The sequence below is a fragment of the Psittacula echo genome (assembly GCF_963264785.1).
Source record: "Psittacula echo genome assembly, chromosome: 3".
Lineage (NCBI taxonomy): Eukaryota > Metazoa > Chordata > Aves > Psittaciformes > Psittacidae > Psittacula > Psittacula echo.
Window position 1 is genome coordinate 70,347,456 of NC_137736.1, and position 14,844 is coordinate 70,362,299.

At 41.5% G+C, this 14,844-nt stretch overlaps 1 protein-coding gene across 1 annotated transcript; it reads left to right on the top strand.

The window, feature by feature from the left end:
* Positions 1–2,642: 2,642 nt before the first annotated feature.
* Positions 2,643–14,838, top strand: POGLUT2 (protein O-glucosyltransferase 2; the record flags this gene model as incomplete). The annotated part of the gene is made up of 10 exons (XM_080613835.1): positions 2,643–2,812; positions 5,804–6,009; positions 6,426–6,631; positions 7,399–7,476; positions 11,307–11,479; positions 12,456–12,693; positions 13,279–13,488; positions 13,852–13,941; positions 14,503–14,607; positions 14,821–14,838. The coding sequence occupies 10 exons, from the start codon at positions 2,643–2,645 to the stop codon at positions 14,836–14,838; spliced, it is 1,494 nt and encodes a 497-aa protein (XP_080469961.1).
* Between the last annotated feature and the right edge of the window lie 6 nt (positions 14,839–14,844).

A 14,844-nucleotide genomic window follows, 5' to 3' on the forward strand; every position in this document is an offset into this window, starting at 1 on the left:
GGGCTCAGCTTTGGTATCGTGCTTCTAGCGTGGAGACACCTTCCCGTTGAGGTGTATAAGGATGACAGGGAGCGTTGGGCTCCTGGGGAGCAAGTGGCAGGTATCTGGGCCTTGTGTTTGCACAGGTGTCTCTTGGTTTCCCTGACCGTAGCAAGAATACATGTAACAGAAATGCTTCCAGAAAAGTGTAAAGAAGAACGAGCAATGGTTTCAGGTCTAAAACTGCTGATGGTATTTCCCATCTGATCTTCACTGCAGCCAGCATATTTTCAACACCATTAAACGCAGTGATACTGAAGACATGAATGGAGTGCTTCTGGTACTGCCACAATTATTTAAAATGTATTCGGGTTTAAGTACTCAGATTTGTAATCATTATTGCTTTTATAATGACGTAGTTACAAAATTAAAAACAACAAAAGAAAACACCGACCAAACCCAGGAAGATCAAAAGGTTATGTGGTGTCCTGTCCTGCTGATCCATCCAATGCTAGTGATGACAGCATGGTACCCTCAGAGCCCCTGTCCCCCTCAACAGTTTCTGAGAGAGGTGCTGCAAATAATGGAAAGAATCCTCCAGTGTTAGTTATCTGATAGTGTTCAGTGGCTAGGCAGAGCAGAGCTGCATAAGATCTGTAGTAGCCATGGACACAGCCAAGTTTGCCATCCGTTGGACATGAGGGAGACAAAACTCAATCAGACTCAAAATTTTATGTGATTTTTGCCTGAGACAACCTGCCTCTGATTACACAGAGCATCCCTTATGCTTTTGCCAGCTGGAAGCCTGTTGAGCTTTAGTTGGCCAAGAGCTTTTGAAGTAATTAAACAATTCTGCCTCTTTGAGCCAAATTATAGGCATGAGGGTAGCAGCAACATTGGCTTTGCCAGCCAGGACTAAAATTAGGTTGCATGATTGATTTTACAACTTGTTTGGGTGCTAACAAATAGTGCCAGATCTCTACACAGATTCCCCAAGCTGCATTTAATGTGGGGGAGAAAAGCTGGAGGAGAGAATGGCAGGCGGGTAGAAGTGTGTCACCTTGACTTCATTGCTGCTGTGCTTTTTTTAATATGCCAATGCCACCCTGCTAGGAAGAGGAAGGATGTTCTGTGAATTCTGTAGCTGTGACATTTCTTTTTAAAGTTCTCTTCCATTAAAGGAGGCTAGCTTGTTTTATACAGCAAGACATAAGTTGAGAAGGAGTGTGATTTCAGCCTGTAAAATACATCGGGGGAGTAAAGATAGCGAAGGAAAAGGAGCTAAAGGGTCATGGATATAAAGTAGGGCCTGCAAGAATTTTTAGACTGGAAATTGCAAACCTTTTAACTGATGGATGTTCTCAGAAATCATGTCAATAGGAACGGGGAGGGGAGGAGGAGGGGAAGGGAGGTGGCAAAAATCTGGCTTCAAAAGTTGGGAGTTTGGTAATATTTTAAGACATTTTGTGGTGCAGTTGCTGGCTGGAAAAGACTACGTTCATTGACCCAAGTGGTCCTTTCTCAGCTTGTAGTTTTCTCAAAGCAAGTGATTTGCGTGTGTGTGTGTGTGTTTGCTTTTCTATAAATATATTTGCAGTATTTCAAAATGCAAAATAAAAAATCTCATTGAAATTGTGACTCCTTGATGATGTTCAATTTTCTGTATTGCCGTATTAAGAATAAAGAAAAAAAGAACAATGAAAGTATCTTTTGGGATTAAAGTTCTTTCACAACGAAGCCTTAGTTTTGGTGAGCTTTCTGCAGCTAAATGACAAAAGCATTTGGGTATGTGTGTGTACAGCCTACCTGAAAGGAGGTTGCAGTGAGGCAAGTGTTGGTCTCTTCTCTCAAACAATAAGCAATAGGACAAGAGGAAATGGCCTCAGGTTATACCAGGGGTGGTTTAGATTGGATAAGAGCGAGAATGCCTTCCCGGAAAGGGCTGTGAAGCATTGGAACAGGCTGCCCAGAAAAGTGGCTGAGTCACCATCCCTGGAGGTATTTAAAAGAACTGTAGATGTGGCACTTTAGGGCATGGTTCAGTGGTGGACTTGGCAGTGCCGGACTGCGGTTGGACTCGATGGTCTTTAGGGTCTTTTCCAACGTAAATTATTCGATATGTAGTTAAGAACAGCATCAGCACTAACTTTCTGCAATCCGAGTTTGGATCGTTTGACAAAGTGCTGTCGAGTCACCCAGGGTGTGCGTTTGGACGCACGGCACTGGTTGCTTTTCACAGACACAGTGTGCTGTGGGCTGGCGAGGTGCCCCTTCACCTCTGCTCCAGGCACTCCAGTACGGAGAGAACGGCAACACCGAACGCAGAGCCGGCGGCAGAACCGGCTTTCCCCATCCCCGTCCCTCTGAGGTGGGTCCCAGCAGAGCCGCCCCTCAGCCGCCCCCCAGCAGCACCGCCCCGCGAGAGCCGGTGGGTGCGGCGGGAGATCGGCCCGCCCCGACCCCCTCAGGCGCCGCAGGAATGGTTCGCTGAGGGGCCGGGTGCAGGGACAGGGCGGCAGCGGCCCCGCGATCCCTCCGGCCACGCTCCATGCCGCCGCGGCGCAGGCAGGACTGCCGGTTGCCGCGGTGAGGGAAGGCGGAAGGCCGCGGCTGCGCGTTCCCCGCGCCTCGGCGGTGTTTCTCCGCCGGGGGAAGCTCTGTAAATGCGTGGCCTGTGGCCGCTCTGCTTTGCCCTAGGAGCCGTGGCGGCGGCGGCCGCGAGCGGCCGGCTGAGCGCCGAGCGCAGCGCGGTATGGGGACCCGGGCTGCGCGCCGAGGCCGCCCTCCCTGCTCGGTACTTTTACGTGCAGGCCGTGGACGCCGAAGGGCAGAGGTAAGGGCGGCCGGGCGGCTGCTTCCACCGCGATGGTGGCCAGGAAAACATCCAAGAGATGGGTTAAAAAGTGCCTGGGTTTCTGCCCGCCACCCGATCCTGGAGGGGCGGTGCGTCAGGCGCGGGGCGGCAGAGCTTCCTCCGCGCCCTTCCCGCGGCATCGGCATCCCCCACTTGAGTGTTTGCGGGCCCTGGGTCTGCATCGTAATGGCCGGATCTCTTGTAAGGGAGGGAAGCTCCCTGCGCCTCTCGGTCTTGAATCGCAGCGGTCCCCCATCCTCAGCGAGGCTGACCTTGCCTGCCCGTGCCCCACCTGAACCCCTCTCGCCTTCTGAGGAGAAATGTGCTTGGGATTTTCGTGTAGATAGGGAAGGCTGAAGGCTCCCGACGTGGCTTTCCCTGGCTGTCACTTAGAAAAAAGCTAATTAATCTTTTTAGGGGTATCCGATTACTGCACAAGGGGATGGGATAGGAAGACGGTGAAAAATGTTCAACAACAAAACACATACTAGCACACTTGTGAGGTGGGCTGATGCCAACCTTATGAAGTTTAACCATGCCAAGTGCAAGGTCCTACACCTGGGTCGGAGCAATCCCAGGCACAGCTACAGGTTGGGCAGTGAAGAGATTCAGAGCAGCCCTGCAGAGAAGGACTTGGGGGTGTTGGTTGATGAGAAAATGAACATGAGCCGGCTTCAGTGTGCGCTCACAGCCCAGAAAGCCAACCGTATCCTGGGCTGCATCAAGAGGAGTGTGACCAGCAGGTCAAAGGAGGTGATCCTGCCCCTCTACTCTGCTCTTGTGAGACCTCACTTGGAGTATTGTGTGCAGTTCTGGTGTCCTCAACATAAAAAGGACATGGAACTGTTGGAACAAGTCCAGAGGAGGGCCACGAGGATGATCAGGGGGCTGGAGCACTTCCCGTATGGAGACAGGCTGAGAAAGTTGGGGCTGTTCAGCCTGGAGAAGAGAAGGCTGCGTGGAGACCTCATAGCAGCTTTCCAGTATCTGAAGGGGGCCTACAAGGATGCTGGGGACGGACTATTCATCAGGGACTGTAGTGACAGGACAAGGGGTAATGGGTTCAAACTGAAACAGGGGAAGTTTAGATTGGATATAAGGAAGAAATTCTTTACTGTGAGGGTGGTGAGGCACTGGAATGGGTTGCCCAGGGAAGCTGTGAATGCTCCATCCTTGGCGGTGTTCAAGGCCAGGTTGGATGAGGCCTTGGGTGACATGGTTTAGTGTGGGGTGTCCCTGCCCATGGCAGGGGGGTTTGGAACTAGATGATGTCAAGGTCCTTTCCAACCCTAAGTGTTCTATGATTCTATGATTCTGTGTTAAATGTGTGCTAAATTAGTGTGCTAAATTTATGCACCAGGTTTCTCAGCTTTGTCAAAACCTGGACAGCAGCTAATATATTAAATATGATATACCTGCTCAGGTGTCCAGCCTGTTTCCGCTGTTAGGAACTTCAGTATTTCTCCTAAACGCATAGGCACATGATCATTAGAATCATTTAGCAATTACACTACAGGCTATTTAGGTAAACTGGATTGGGATGAGACAGGTAAGCTTAATTTTCAGAAGGCACTCAAGGCTTTCCACTTCTACAGGGAAGAAATCCTGACTGTACAAGCTAGATAGGAGCTCAGAATGCTTTTCCAGATTAGACACACTGTGGCATGTGTGAGTCTGGAAGCTTCCAATTCAGCTCATCTGAGAGTGTAAATATTTCCAGCCTTTAGTTGAACTGGCAGCTCTCTAGTGTGGTTGGGAGGGTGTCAGGAAAGGTGACTGGGCTGCCAGGCTGCAATCCATTAGTCAAGCTATTCCCACCTCCTCTCTCTATCCTGAACTCTCCTTACGTATCTGGGACTCTGTGGAAGGAAGTTGGCAGAGGCAGCATTTTGACTGTGCCAACTTTGTTAATACATGTCACTTTGTCAACACATGCCAATGGTATGTGATAACTTAATGATTTTTCAAATTTTATTTGGGTTTATAGAGGTTTTTCTATGTATGGTGAATTTTAGCAGGATCTCATAAGCACATATTAAATTACACCATCCCACTATAATATTTTTCCTTACCAAGACATTGGCATTTGTAATATCCTTTTTTTCTCCCCCTGTATGAGCTGCCATAATGATAAAGAAGTTTAACTTCATTCTTTACTTCCTTAAATAGTACTACAAAAATAAAGTAACATTTTGCTTCTGTATGTAAAATAACAGACTTATTAAGCTGCTAAAGTGAAGCTTGTTTAGTATTATTTTTTTTAAATATATATATATCTATAGAATTATAGAATGGCTTGGGTTGGAAAAGACTTTTACAGGTCATCTAGTCAGACCTGCTTGCCATAGGCAGGGACGCCTGCCTTCCACTAGACCAGGTTGCTCAAAGCCTCGTCCAACACTGCTGGGGATGAGGCAGCCACAACTTCTCTGGGCAACCTGTGCCAGTGCCTTATCACCCTCACAGGGAAGAACTTCTTCCTAATGTCTAATATAATCTACCCTGTTTCAGTTTAAAACTGTTGCCCTTGTCCTTTCCCTACAAACAGGACACCAAGATGCATCTACCAAGGTCCATTTATCTGTGTGCTCTCTACCTTCCTGTCATTTTGCATTTGAGCTGCTACTAATCAAGAGCTATGCAGGATTTTTAAAGGTGCTGTTTTCTGATAGGAAGACTGTATTTCCAACATTGGTCAACATGTAAGGCACCAAGTGACTTTGGAGGTGTGTTCAGGAGCATCTTGGGTGGAACCTTTCTGATACCTTCTAACAGCATGAGACATTTTAGGTAGCCTAACAAAATTCTCTTCAGAAAAAATTGTGCCTTGCTTGTGAACACCGGCATGTGCTCATAAAGACCTAGCATGGCTCAGTGAAGTCACCTGCCAGCGTGAAAAGGAATGGATCAGACCAAGAAAGGTGTTGTGTGTTTCCTCTTTTATTAAGCTCCCACTTGTTCTCTGGGCAGGTTCACTTCATCACCAGGTGAAAATGCATTCCAGGTGAAGGTCACTGCTCCTGAGGAACAGTTCACTCGGGTTGGTGTGCAAGTATTAGACAGGAAAGATGGTTCCTTCCTTGTGAGATACAGGATGTATGCAAGCTACAAAACCCTGAAGATAGAAATTAAAACTGGAGATAAACATGTTGCAAAGTCTCCATATATTTTAAAAGGTAAGAAGCAGCACTATACACAGATTTCTTCTTGTGGCTTTTCCTCACAAACAGTGTCCCAGAATGTCTTCTAGGATTAGCACAGCATTATGCAGGACCTTGGTACTTCTCCACACTATCAAATGCCATTGGAATTATGGATTCATTATAAATGTTCTGTGCATGCTATTCAAAATAAAAAGAAACAAATGCTGTGATGCTGTTGCCAGCAAATAACATGTAGAGAAGACAGCTCACACAGAAACTGATATAGCTTTGTGTGACTCCACTGGAGTAAAAAAACTTTCAAACATGTCCATTTAGAGTTTCTGAAAGTTTGGTCCTAAGTAATGAATGCTCATGTTTGACCCTCTTTTGTGATCTCAACAGCTCAATAGTGTGACTTATTAAAAATAAAATAACTGTGTTCCTGACAGGACCTGTTTATCATGAAAACTGTGACTGCCCTCAGGAGGAGAGCAGTGTATGGCTGGAAGAGATGAACTGCCCTGAAAGCATTCCACAGATTCAAAGAGACCTAGCAAATTTTCCCATTGTTGATCCAGATAAGACTGCAAAAGAAATTCCGCAGAGGTTTGGACAAAGACAGAGTTTGTGTCATTACACCATCAAAGATAATGAGGTATGGAGTGGGTTGATCTGAATCCCATCTAGGGACTGGGTGCAAGTCATACAACCAGGCTGTCTGGCCATCCATCCCCAGTGGAAAGGCTTCTTGTAGCCAGTTCTTTAAGAAACTTCCTTTACTTGCTTCTCTGTTCTTGAATACTTTGCAGTTTGTATGTGAGCACAACAATATCTGGCCTACTTTGTAAAGTGCTTTTTGTCCATGTTATAACTTAAGCACCGTGAAGGTAAATTACTTTCCAAGCAATCAATATGAGTACTGGGCACAGACCCAAGTCTCCTAAATGCTAATTCAGTTTCCTGTTCTCTGAGTAATATTGCTGTGGATCATCTAATGATCATCTAATTTGACATGCACCAATAAATTACATTGAGCATAATTCTGAGGTAAAGAAATGCCACTTTTATCTCTACTGAGGATCAGAGCTGCAGTTCTTTTTAACACAACTGAACTGACTTCAGCAGAGTTTCATATGGCAATGAGAACAGTGGAACACAACAGAAACAGGCAACCAGCTTCTGTTTCCATGAGACAGACCTAAAACATCTTCAAAAGCAAGCAAAGCTTGTCCTTTTCTTTTGGTCACTTTGCTGTGAGGAGTTAGAGAGACGAGCTTTCTAAAGCTTCCCAGCTGATTCATAAATCTATACAGCCATATGATCTGTCTGACTAGTTACTAAGTGATTAAAAGAGCTTTAAATTGTGTCATCTGTTCTCTGAAATGAAAACACCAGACCAGCAAAATCTGTGTTTATTTTCAGGTTTATATAAAGACGTATGGGGAACATGTTGGGTTCAGAATTTTCATGGATGCCATACTGCTTTCTTTGACAAGAAAAGTGAGTACAGTCCTTTATTCTATATGTCCTGATCTATAGAAGCCTGGGCTTAACAAATATACTTCATCATATTTGTTGCTGTTTCTCTTTAAAAGCTCTTGTTCTTTGATTAATAATGGAAAGGTCAGATGGATTTTCCTTGTTTGAAGTTGGCGTGTTCTAGAATGCTCTCTGATCAGAGTAGCACAAATGTTAATTGAATAGCAGGCTTTTATAGGAGAGTTCAATAGATTTGGATACACTGTGGTTTGGGTTTTTTTCTGTAGACAAAATAAATCATCCTGCAGCATCTCATAAAATTCTGCCTCTGCTAGTACCTTTTACAGGATTACTGAAGGAAAAAATAGAGAATGCATATCATTCTCCATTGAATACTGTATGCTAAAAACAAAGATAGGCAGGGTTGAGAAAGAGTAGCAAAAGCACAGGGGACCTCCCTTGATGTACAAGCAAAAACACCATACAGACCCTTTCCCAGGGAAACTTTGGAAAAAACCTGGCATTATGTATAAAGTCACAGAATATAGCATGACTATAATCACAAATATGTGTTACATAAAGAAAATAGTAAGAGAAATATGAAGATATCCAAGTTAATACCTATTTTTGACTGTAAAATACAACGCACTTTGTCTTTTTAAAAAGAGAGAAAGAAGAGAAAGTAGCTTCTGAAGTATGGAGTTGTTCACCTAAAAAAAGAAAAATCCTTAAAAATCTAATAAAAAATTAAACACATTTTTTATAACCAGCTGAAAGATAAGGTAATTGGTATGAAACAGCATGGATTTATCCTTTCTTTCTGTAACAAGATAATAGACTTCCTATATGGATGTCAAGTATCATAAGTTTAGTTAGGCTTTTGGGGGCAAGTCTCCCAAGGTTCTCACAAACAAGATAGGAAAACTGCCTTGAAGAAACTATTGTAACCTCTTAGATAGCCTTACTTTAACAACAGTTGCCAGTGTTTCCAGAGAGGTGAAAGGTGTCACAACATTATTTTTCAGAGATTTGTCCTAGGTTCAATGCCCATTTAATAGTGTAGTTATATTTTGGCTGAATGATGGACTAGAGAATATGCTTATCGAATTTTCAGGCAACAAAAATGAAAGAATCTGCAAGCGCCTCCTGGTAGCATCGTAATTTAAGTATTTCTTAACAAGTAAGAGAAATTGTGTGGAAAAACGGATAAAATAAAGTGACAAGGGCAGGGTATTACCCAAAGGCTGGATAAGTCATGTAGCTGTGACACCTATTTTAAAATAGGGAGCAAGTGGTTATTTTCTGCAGAAAAGTGTGAAGGTTGCAGTATCACAAATTTAACATGAGTCAACAGTGGCATGCTGTTGCGAAAAGCTAAACACACACATGAAAGAAGTGGAAAGTAACCTTTCCCCTATACTCCGGATTGGTAATGGGTCAGTTCTGCTACTGTACCTGCTTTTGGATGTCTGCTTCAAGAAAGGTTGTTCAATTGCTGACATTGCACAGGAAAGTGGTAAGAATGACTAGACATAAAAATGCAGATTCATTTAAGTGGGGATTGTCTCATCGAAAAGGTATTTATAATTGAAAATGTTATCATCTAAAAAATAAAATTATATATTAATATTATATATTTTTATATTACAAAATCATAATATAAAAATATTGTAATAAAAATATTATAATCTAAAATATTGGCTAAGGGAAGACATTAATGGAGCCTTTAATTATCTAAAAGATTGCTCAAGGAAAGATGGAAGTAAGCTGTTCTCTGTGTCATTAGTGTTGGACAAGAAATAGTGGAATTGCATCAGAAGTATTCAGGCTAAATGTAGGGAAAGATTTGCTAACTCCAAAGACAGAAACTGTTTACAGATCTAGTAAAACACAGTTTGTCTTGTCGCCATTAAATACTTCAGAATTTCTATTAAGACACTGTCACTGGAAAACAATAGATCTATTGAGTTGAGATTGACCCTGTTGAGTGATTCTGCCATTGAGGAGGTAGATAAAATACACAATTTGTAGCTTTTCCATGTCCATTATAACCATTAGATGGCACTGTACAAATAAAGTTTAGTGCTGAAGATTAGAATGTGTAGCCAAACCCCCTCTGAAATGAAGGTAAACAAGAAAACCTTTTTTGTCAATGTGTATACTGAAGATGAAAAGTACTGCTTTGGGTCTCTTGTCTTTAGAATTTCTGGATGTCTCTGCCAAAGGCTTCCCCATGTCATCAAGTCAGAGAAGAATTATCATCAGCCATTTAAAAGGGTGTTTGATATTTGCTAAATTACTGATTTCTATCTCTGTCCATAAAGATAAACTCGAAATTTCTTGAAACCTATTTGGGCCACAGAAGAATCCTGAAATGTTAGCCTTTGTCCAGCCATTCAGATCTGAAGAATAAAGGGATTTGAGAGGAGAAATGCTTTGATGCATATATATGATGAGGAGTCAGGAATATGTTTAAACCCTTATTTTTATGTGTTATGTATATTTTAATTTGAGAATTATTAACATTCACAATTGTTCTTTCTTCAGATAAAATATTTTCTCGTGTAGGTGTTAGGATAGTTTTCAAAAAATGCCAGTATAATAATAGGATATTCATAATGGTCAAATACCCAACCATGACTTACCAATGAGGAAGACAAAAACAAAAGGAAGAAAGATGATGTCACAGTGTGAAACCTGTGACATGCCTGTCTTGTAAAAATGGTGAACTTCTCATTTCACCTTCTCAAAAACAGCTACACAGCAAGAAGGCTGTTTGGCCGTGCAAAGACAAGCTAAACTGACTTAGATTCTTTTGCTTTGAAAGAGGCAAGTGACGGCAATGTAGCGGAGATTGATATTTAAAAAAAAATAGTGTCATGAAAGGGGTGAACTAAGAACAGAGAAGGGCATCAGTTCTGCACTGATATTATACATGCCTTCAGGGTTCCATAAAACTCAACCATATGTCACTTTCAGATTTTTGCTCTCTCAGCTATGTGCCCCGCCGTTTTCAGTTTCTCCTCATAAGGCAGCTGGTCTTGTCCCTATCAGAGTGGATGCATTTCTTTGTGCCTTCTCTTTGTTTGCAAATGCAGAACCACGCACAATGTTCAAGATGGGAGTACATCTAAATTTCATATAGCAGCAAAAATGCCCTCTGTCCTGTTGTTACAACATTTCCTGGCTATCAGCAACGGTATTTTGCTTGCTTTTTGGCTGCGACAGTGAGTTCAGATATGGTTCCATACTACCAACTATTTTAGATAAGTGAGGATGTTATGCTTAATAATTAATCCCAGCGCTGATTAAATGTGGTCTTCCCATCATGGCTGTTCATTTCTTTTACTTCTCTTCTGTTGGATTTAGTCATCAGGCAGAGCAAATCAGTTCGCTCATGTTACAGCAAACTCATTTACCAACCAACAGCAATTTTGCATACAGTCAGCGAGGTGATTCACCTTTCCTAGGAACTATACCATTGCTTACTAGATCCCAGTGCTAGCCTGGTACAAAGATTGTGTGACCAATCATGTAAAGTGTAACCAGAGACCATCCTCTAAACTGGAGTGTTCCTATTCCTTAAAAAAAAAAAAAAAAAAAAAAAAAAGAAAAACGAGAGAGCATTTACGTGACTTTAATCTTTAAAAAAATATATTATCTTGTAGGCTTTATTCTGTGGTCTCAGTACTTCTAACATGTTTCTAAACTTCAGAGATTTATTACAGGTACATTAAGTAGAGACCTGGCTATTTTTTCTCTTAGTGAGGTTGTTTTCAAAATGCAAGGTGCTAGCAGAACAATATTGCTTTGTATTAAAATGCATTTGTGCCTACTTTGCTTCTGTTTAGGTGAAAATGCCGGATGTAGAATTTTTTGTTAATCTGGGGGACTGGCCTCTAGAGAAAAAGAAGTCCCCACAGAACCTGCACCCCATCTTCTCATGGTGTGGGTCTAGCGAGTCAAAGGACATTGTCATGCCAACATACGACTTAACAGACTCAGTTTTGGAGACTATGGGACGGTAAGAAATTGCTTAAAATTTACACAAAATTCACAGCAAATGATTTTCCAAGAAGATATTTGTATTAACGGTATATTGGTTTTATTTATTCATTGAGACATTGGCATCCTGTAGGTAGGCAGTAACTGTGTAATCAATATCTTAAGATTAACTAAGTTATGGATATAAATGGCATATTAAAATATTTCACTGTTTTATTTAAAAAATCAAAATTAATCTAAACATGTTCAAGTCATTGAAAACAGCATCTGGAAGGAATGCTTCAAGGGACATATTTTGTTTGTTTGCTGTGTTTCCCAGCCATGAATGTGTTGACAACTGGCCAGGTCTCTTTTTTCCTGATTTCCTAGAATCTTTGTTTCTCTACCTTTTAAAGCCCAGTGTAGCCAGAATTCTTTTTACCTAGCACCTACCATCTCCCACTTTGATTATGTACCATAAGTGGCCTTAGTAACTGCTCCATAGCTGTCCTGAAACACTACAAAGCCAACTTCTGGGAGTTCTTTGTAATCCATTTTGAACCTGTTTATCATTTTACCGCATTTAGTTCTGGTTCTTTGTCTTTATTATCAAGGCTTTTTCTAAATTCCCTGCCCCACCTAATTTATGTGTTTTAATTTTGCAAAGTACTTAAGGAAGTGAAATATGTTGTACTGAGCTAATTACATTATCCTGCATCACCCTTGTCTGTCTGGCAACCATATACACTTTTAGCTACATTTTCCAATGACAACCAACAAGTACCCTTTCCACATGCCATGTTGTTGTTGAACTAATGCTGTCTTGCGTCTGAACTTGACATTCCTCATCTAGTTTCATTGCTGCAAAAATACGGATACAATACATAGACAGGTGTGTTCATGACTTACCTTCATCCTTGGTATTTACATGTTGGTACTGTAACCTCCTTTAAGTAATTGCACTTAACAAAATTTCCAGCAGGCTTCCCTATTAAATCACTTTTTTTCTCCTCCAGAGTCAGTCTGGACATGATGTCAGTGCAGGCAAATACTGGCCCGTCTTGGGAAGACAAGAATACCACAGCGTTCTGGAGAGGACGTGACAGCCGCAAGGAGAGGCTTGAACTTGTAAAACTCAGCAGAAAATATCCAGAGATCATAGATGCTGCTTTCACAAACTTTTTTTTTTTCAAACACGATGAAAGTCTCTACGGCCCCATTGTTAAGCACATTTCATTTTTTGACTTTTTTAAGGTAAGACACTAATCATTTTTCATAGAGCTAGGTTCTTGGTGTATCCCATTATCAAATAACTTTGTAGGTATTACTGATAATAAAATGACCTTTAGATTTTCAGCACACCACCAGTAACAAGTGTGAATAGGTATCCCTCCAATGGGATTAACTGCTGTGTAGCTCTTACACAGGGGATGATAATGTTTGATGTACATCTGAAGGTTCTGTAGAACCTTGTGTAATCTATATAACTCCAAGCTCCTTTTTATTTCTTTTTCCTGATTCAGCAATCAGGACTACTAACATAACTAACGTAGTGGGAAAATCGGTGGATGAAGTGGCACATCTACCCTCACATCCGAGGATAAGCGTCTGAGAATTTCTGGAGAATTTAATTGATGAAGCGGGCATCTCTGCGTACCCTGCACTCTGACGAATTCCAAACTAAATACTAAAAGCTACTTAACATTGATGCTTGCCTAGCCAGTCCTGTATTGCTCAATATCCGCAAATCAGTAATACCAGTGCCCTCAGAATAATATAACCTAACCAAGCTGCTGGCATCTTGTGTTTGTTAATAACTGACACTCATTTTCTTTCCAGTATAAATACCAAATTAACATTGATGGCACAGTGGCAGCATACAGATTGCCTTACCTACTAGCAGGAAACAGCGTGGTGCTAAAGCAAGACTCCATCTACTATGAGCATTTCTATAACGAGCTGCAGCCATGGAAACACTACATCCCATTTAAAAGTGATCTGAGTGATCTACTAGAAAAACTGCAGTGGGCAAAAGATCATGACGAAGAGGTAAATACACATTTGGAAGTACTTGGCAATGTTTCTAGACAAAATAGAGCAAAAATTGCGTTGTTTTAAAATAAAAATCTATTAGAAAGACTTAAAGATTATTGTCATCAACTCTTACAAACAAAAATACTTTTGAAAAAGTATATAATAGATGCATTAATTTGAAATTAAGTTGAACCTTGCAAAATTAAGAGTATATTCATAAGAATTACTTACTTTTAAAAGTAAGAATGCTTAAATAAAAATAAAGCAGTTCTCCTAAACTGCCAACACTTAACTTCAGAATCAATACTGGCAGCCTGAAATAACTACTGGGGTTTTTAGAATTAAAAAAATAAACCCAACTTTTATTTTCTTTGACAGGCAAAAAATATTGCAAAATCTGGACAAGAATTTGCAAGAAACAATCTCATGGGAGATCACATTTTTTGTTACTATTTCAAACTTTTCCAGGTTAGTACATTTTTCATAGCTACTGCCACAAAACCAGAAATCACACAGAAAGAATGAAGGGCAACGGAGCTGCTGGAAATTGTCCAGTCCAGTACTTGAAGACACAAGGCAAGCAGCAGCAATGGGAAACTTCAGTAGGCTTATGAACTCTGTATGCAGTTATTTTCTATGAAGGCCCTTAAGGCTGGTGCTTTTGGAGAAACAATCAGATCCGATAAATCTTGATCTAATCTGCAAGAATATGTTGCTCACAGTGATCAAAGAATTCCACTTCAGACACACACCCTGTGATCCACAGCTGAAAATGCCTGTGCATTAGCACTGAGATAACCTAAGCTCCAGTGTGGCACCAGAAGGGGCTCCCATCTACTTTTATGGGTCTGTTTACCATGCTGGTTACACATGGAGTGTGTATACATATGGTTGGTTGCATATGGAGTAATGATTGTGTAGCCCTGGAGTTTTTACAGAATTACTTATCTGAGCTGGTGCACTCTTTACAGCCAGATGTACAGTCTAACAAGTTTATACATTAAGGATATCTTCCTCTTTTAAAACTAGGAGTATGCCAGCTTGCAGGTCAGCGAGCCAAAAATCAGAGATGGGATGGAGAAAGTCCAGCAGCCTGAAGATGATCTTTTTCCATGTACTTGCCACAGAAAAAAGGTACAGTACATACAGCGTTAAATGTAGCGTGCTGGATGCTTTCACTACTGCTTCTGCTGCGCTGGAAGAGGCATTGCTTAGCACCTTGTGGTATCAGTTACCAGACATTAGCACCTATCAAACTCAGAAACGTATTAATGTATTTGCAGGGCTAGACAGGTAAAATTCGAGTTTCCAATTAACTGAAAAGTGTTTCTTGTTTCTTGATCGCAGGCCAAAGATGAACTCTGACAGAAA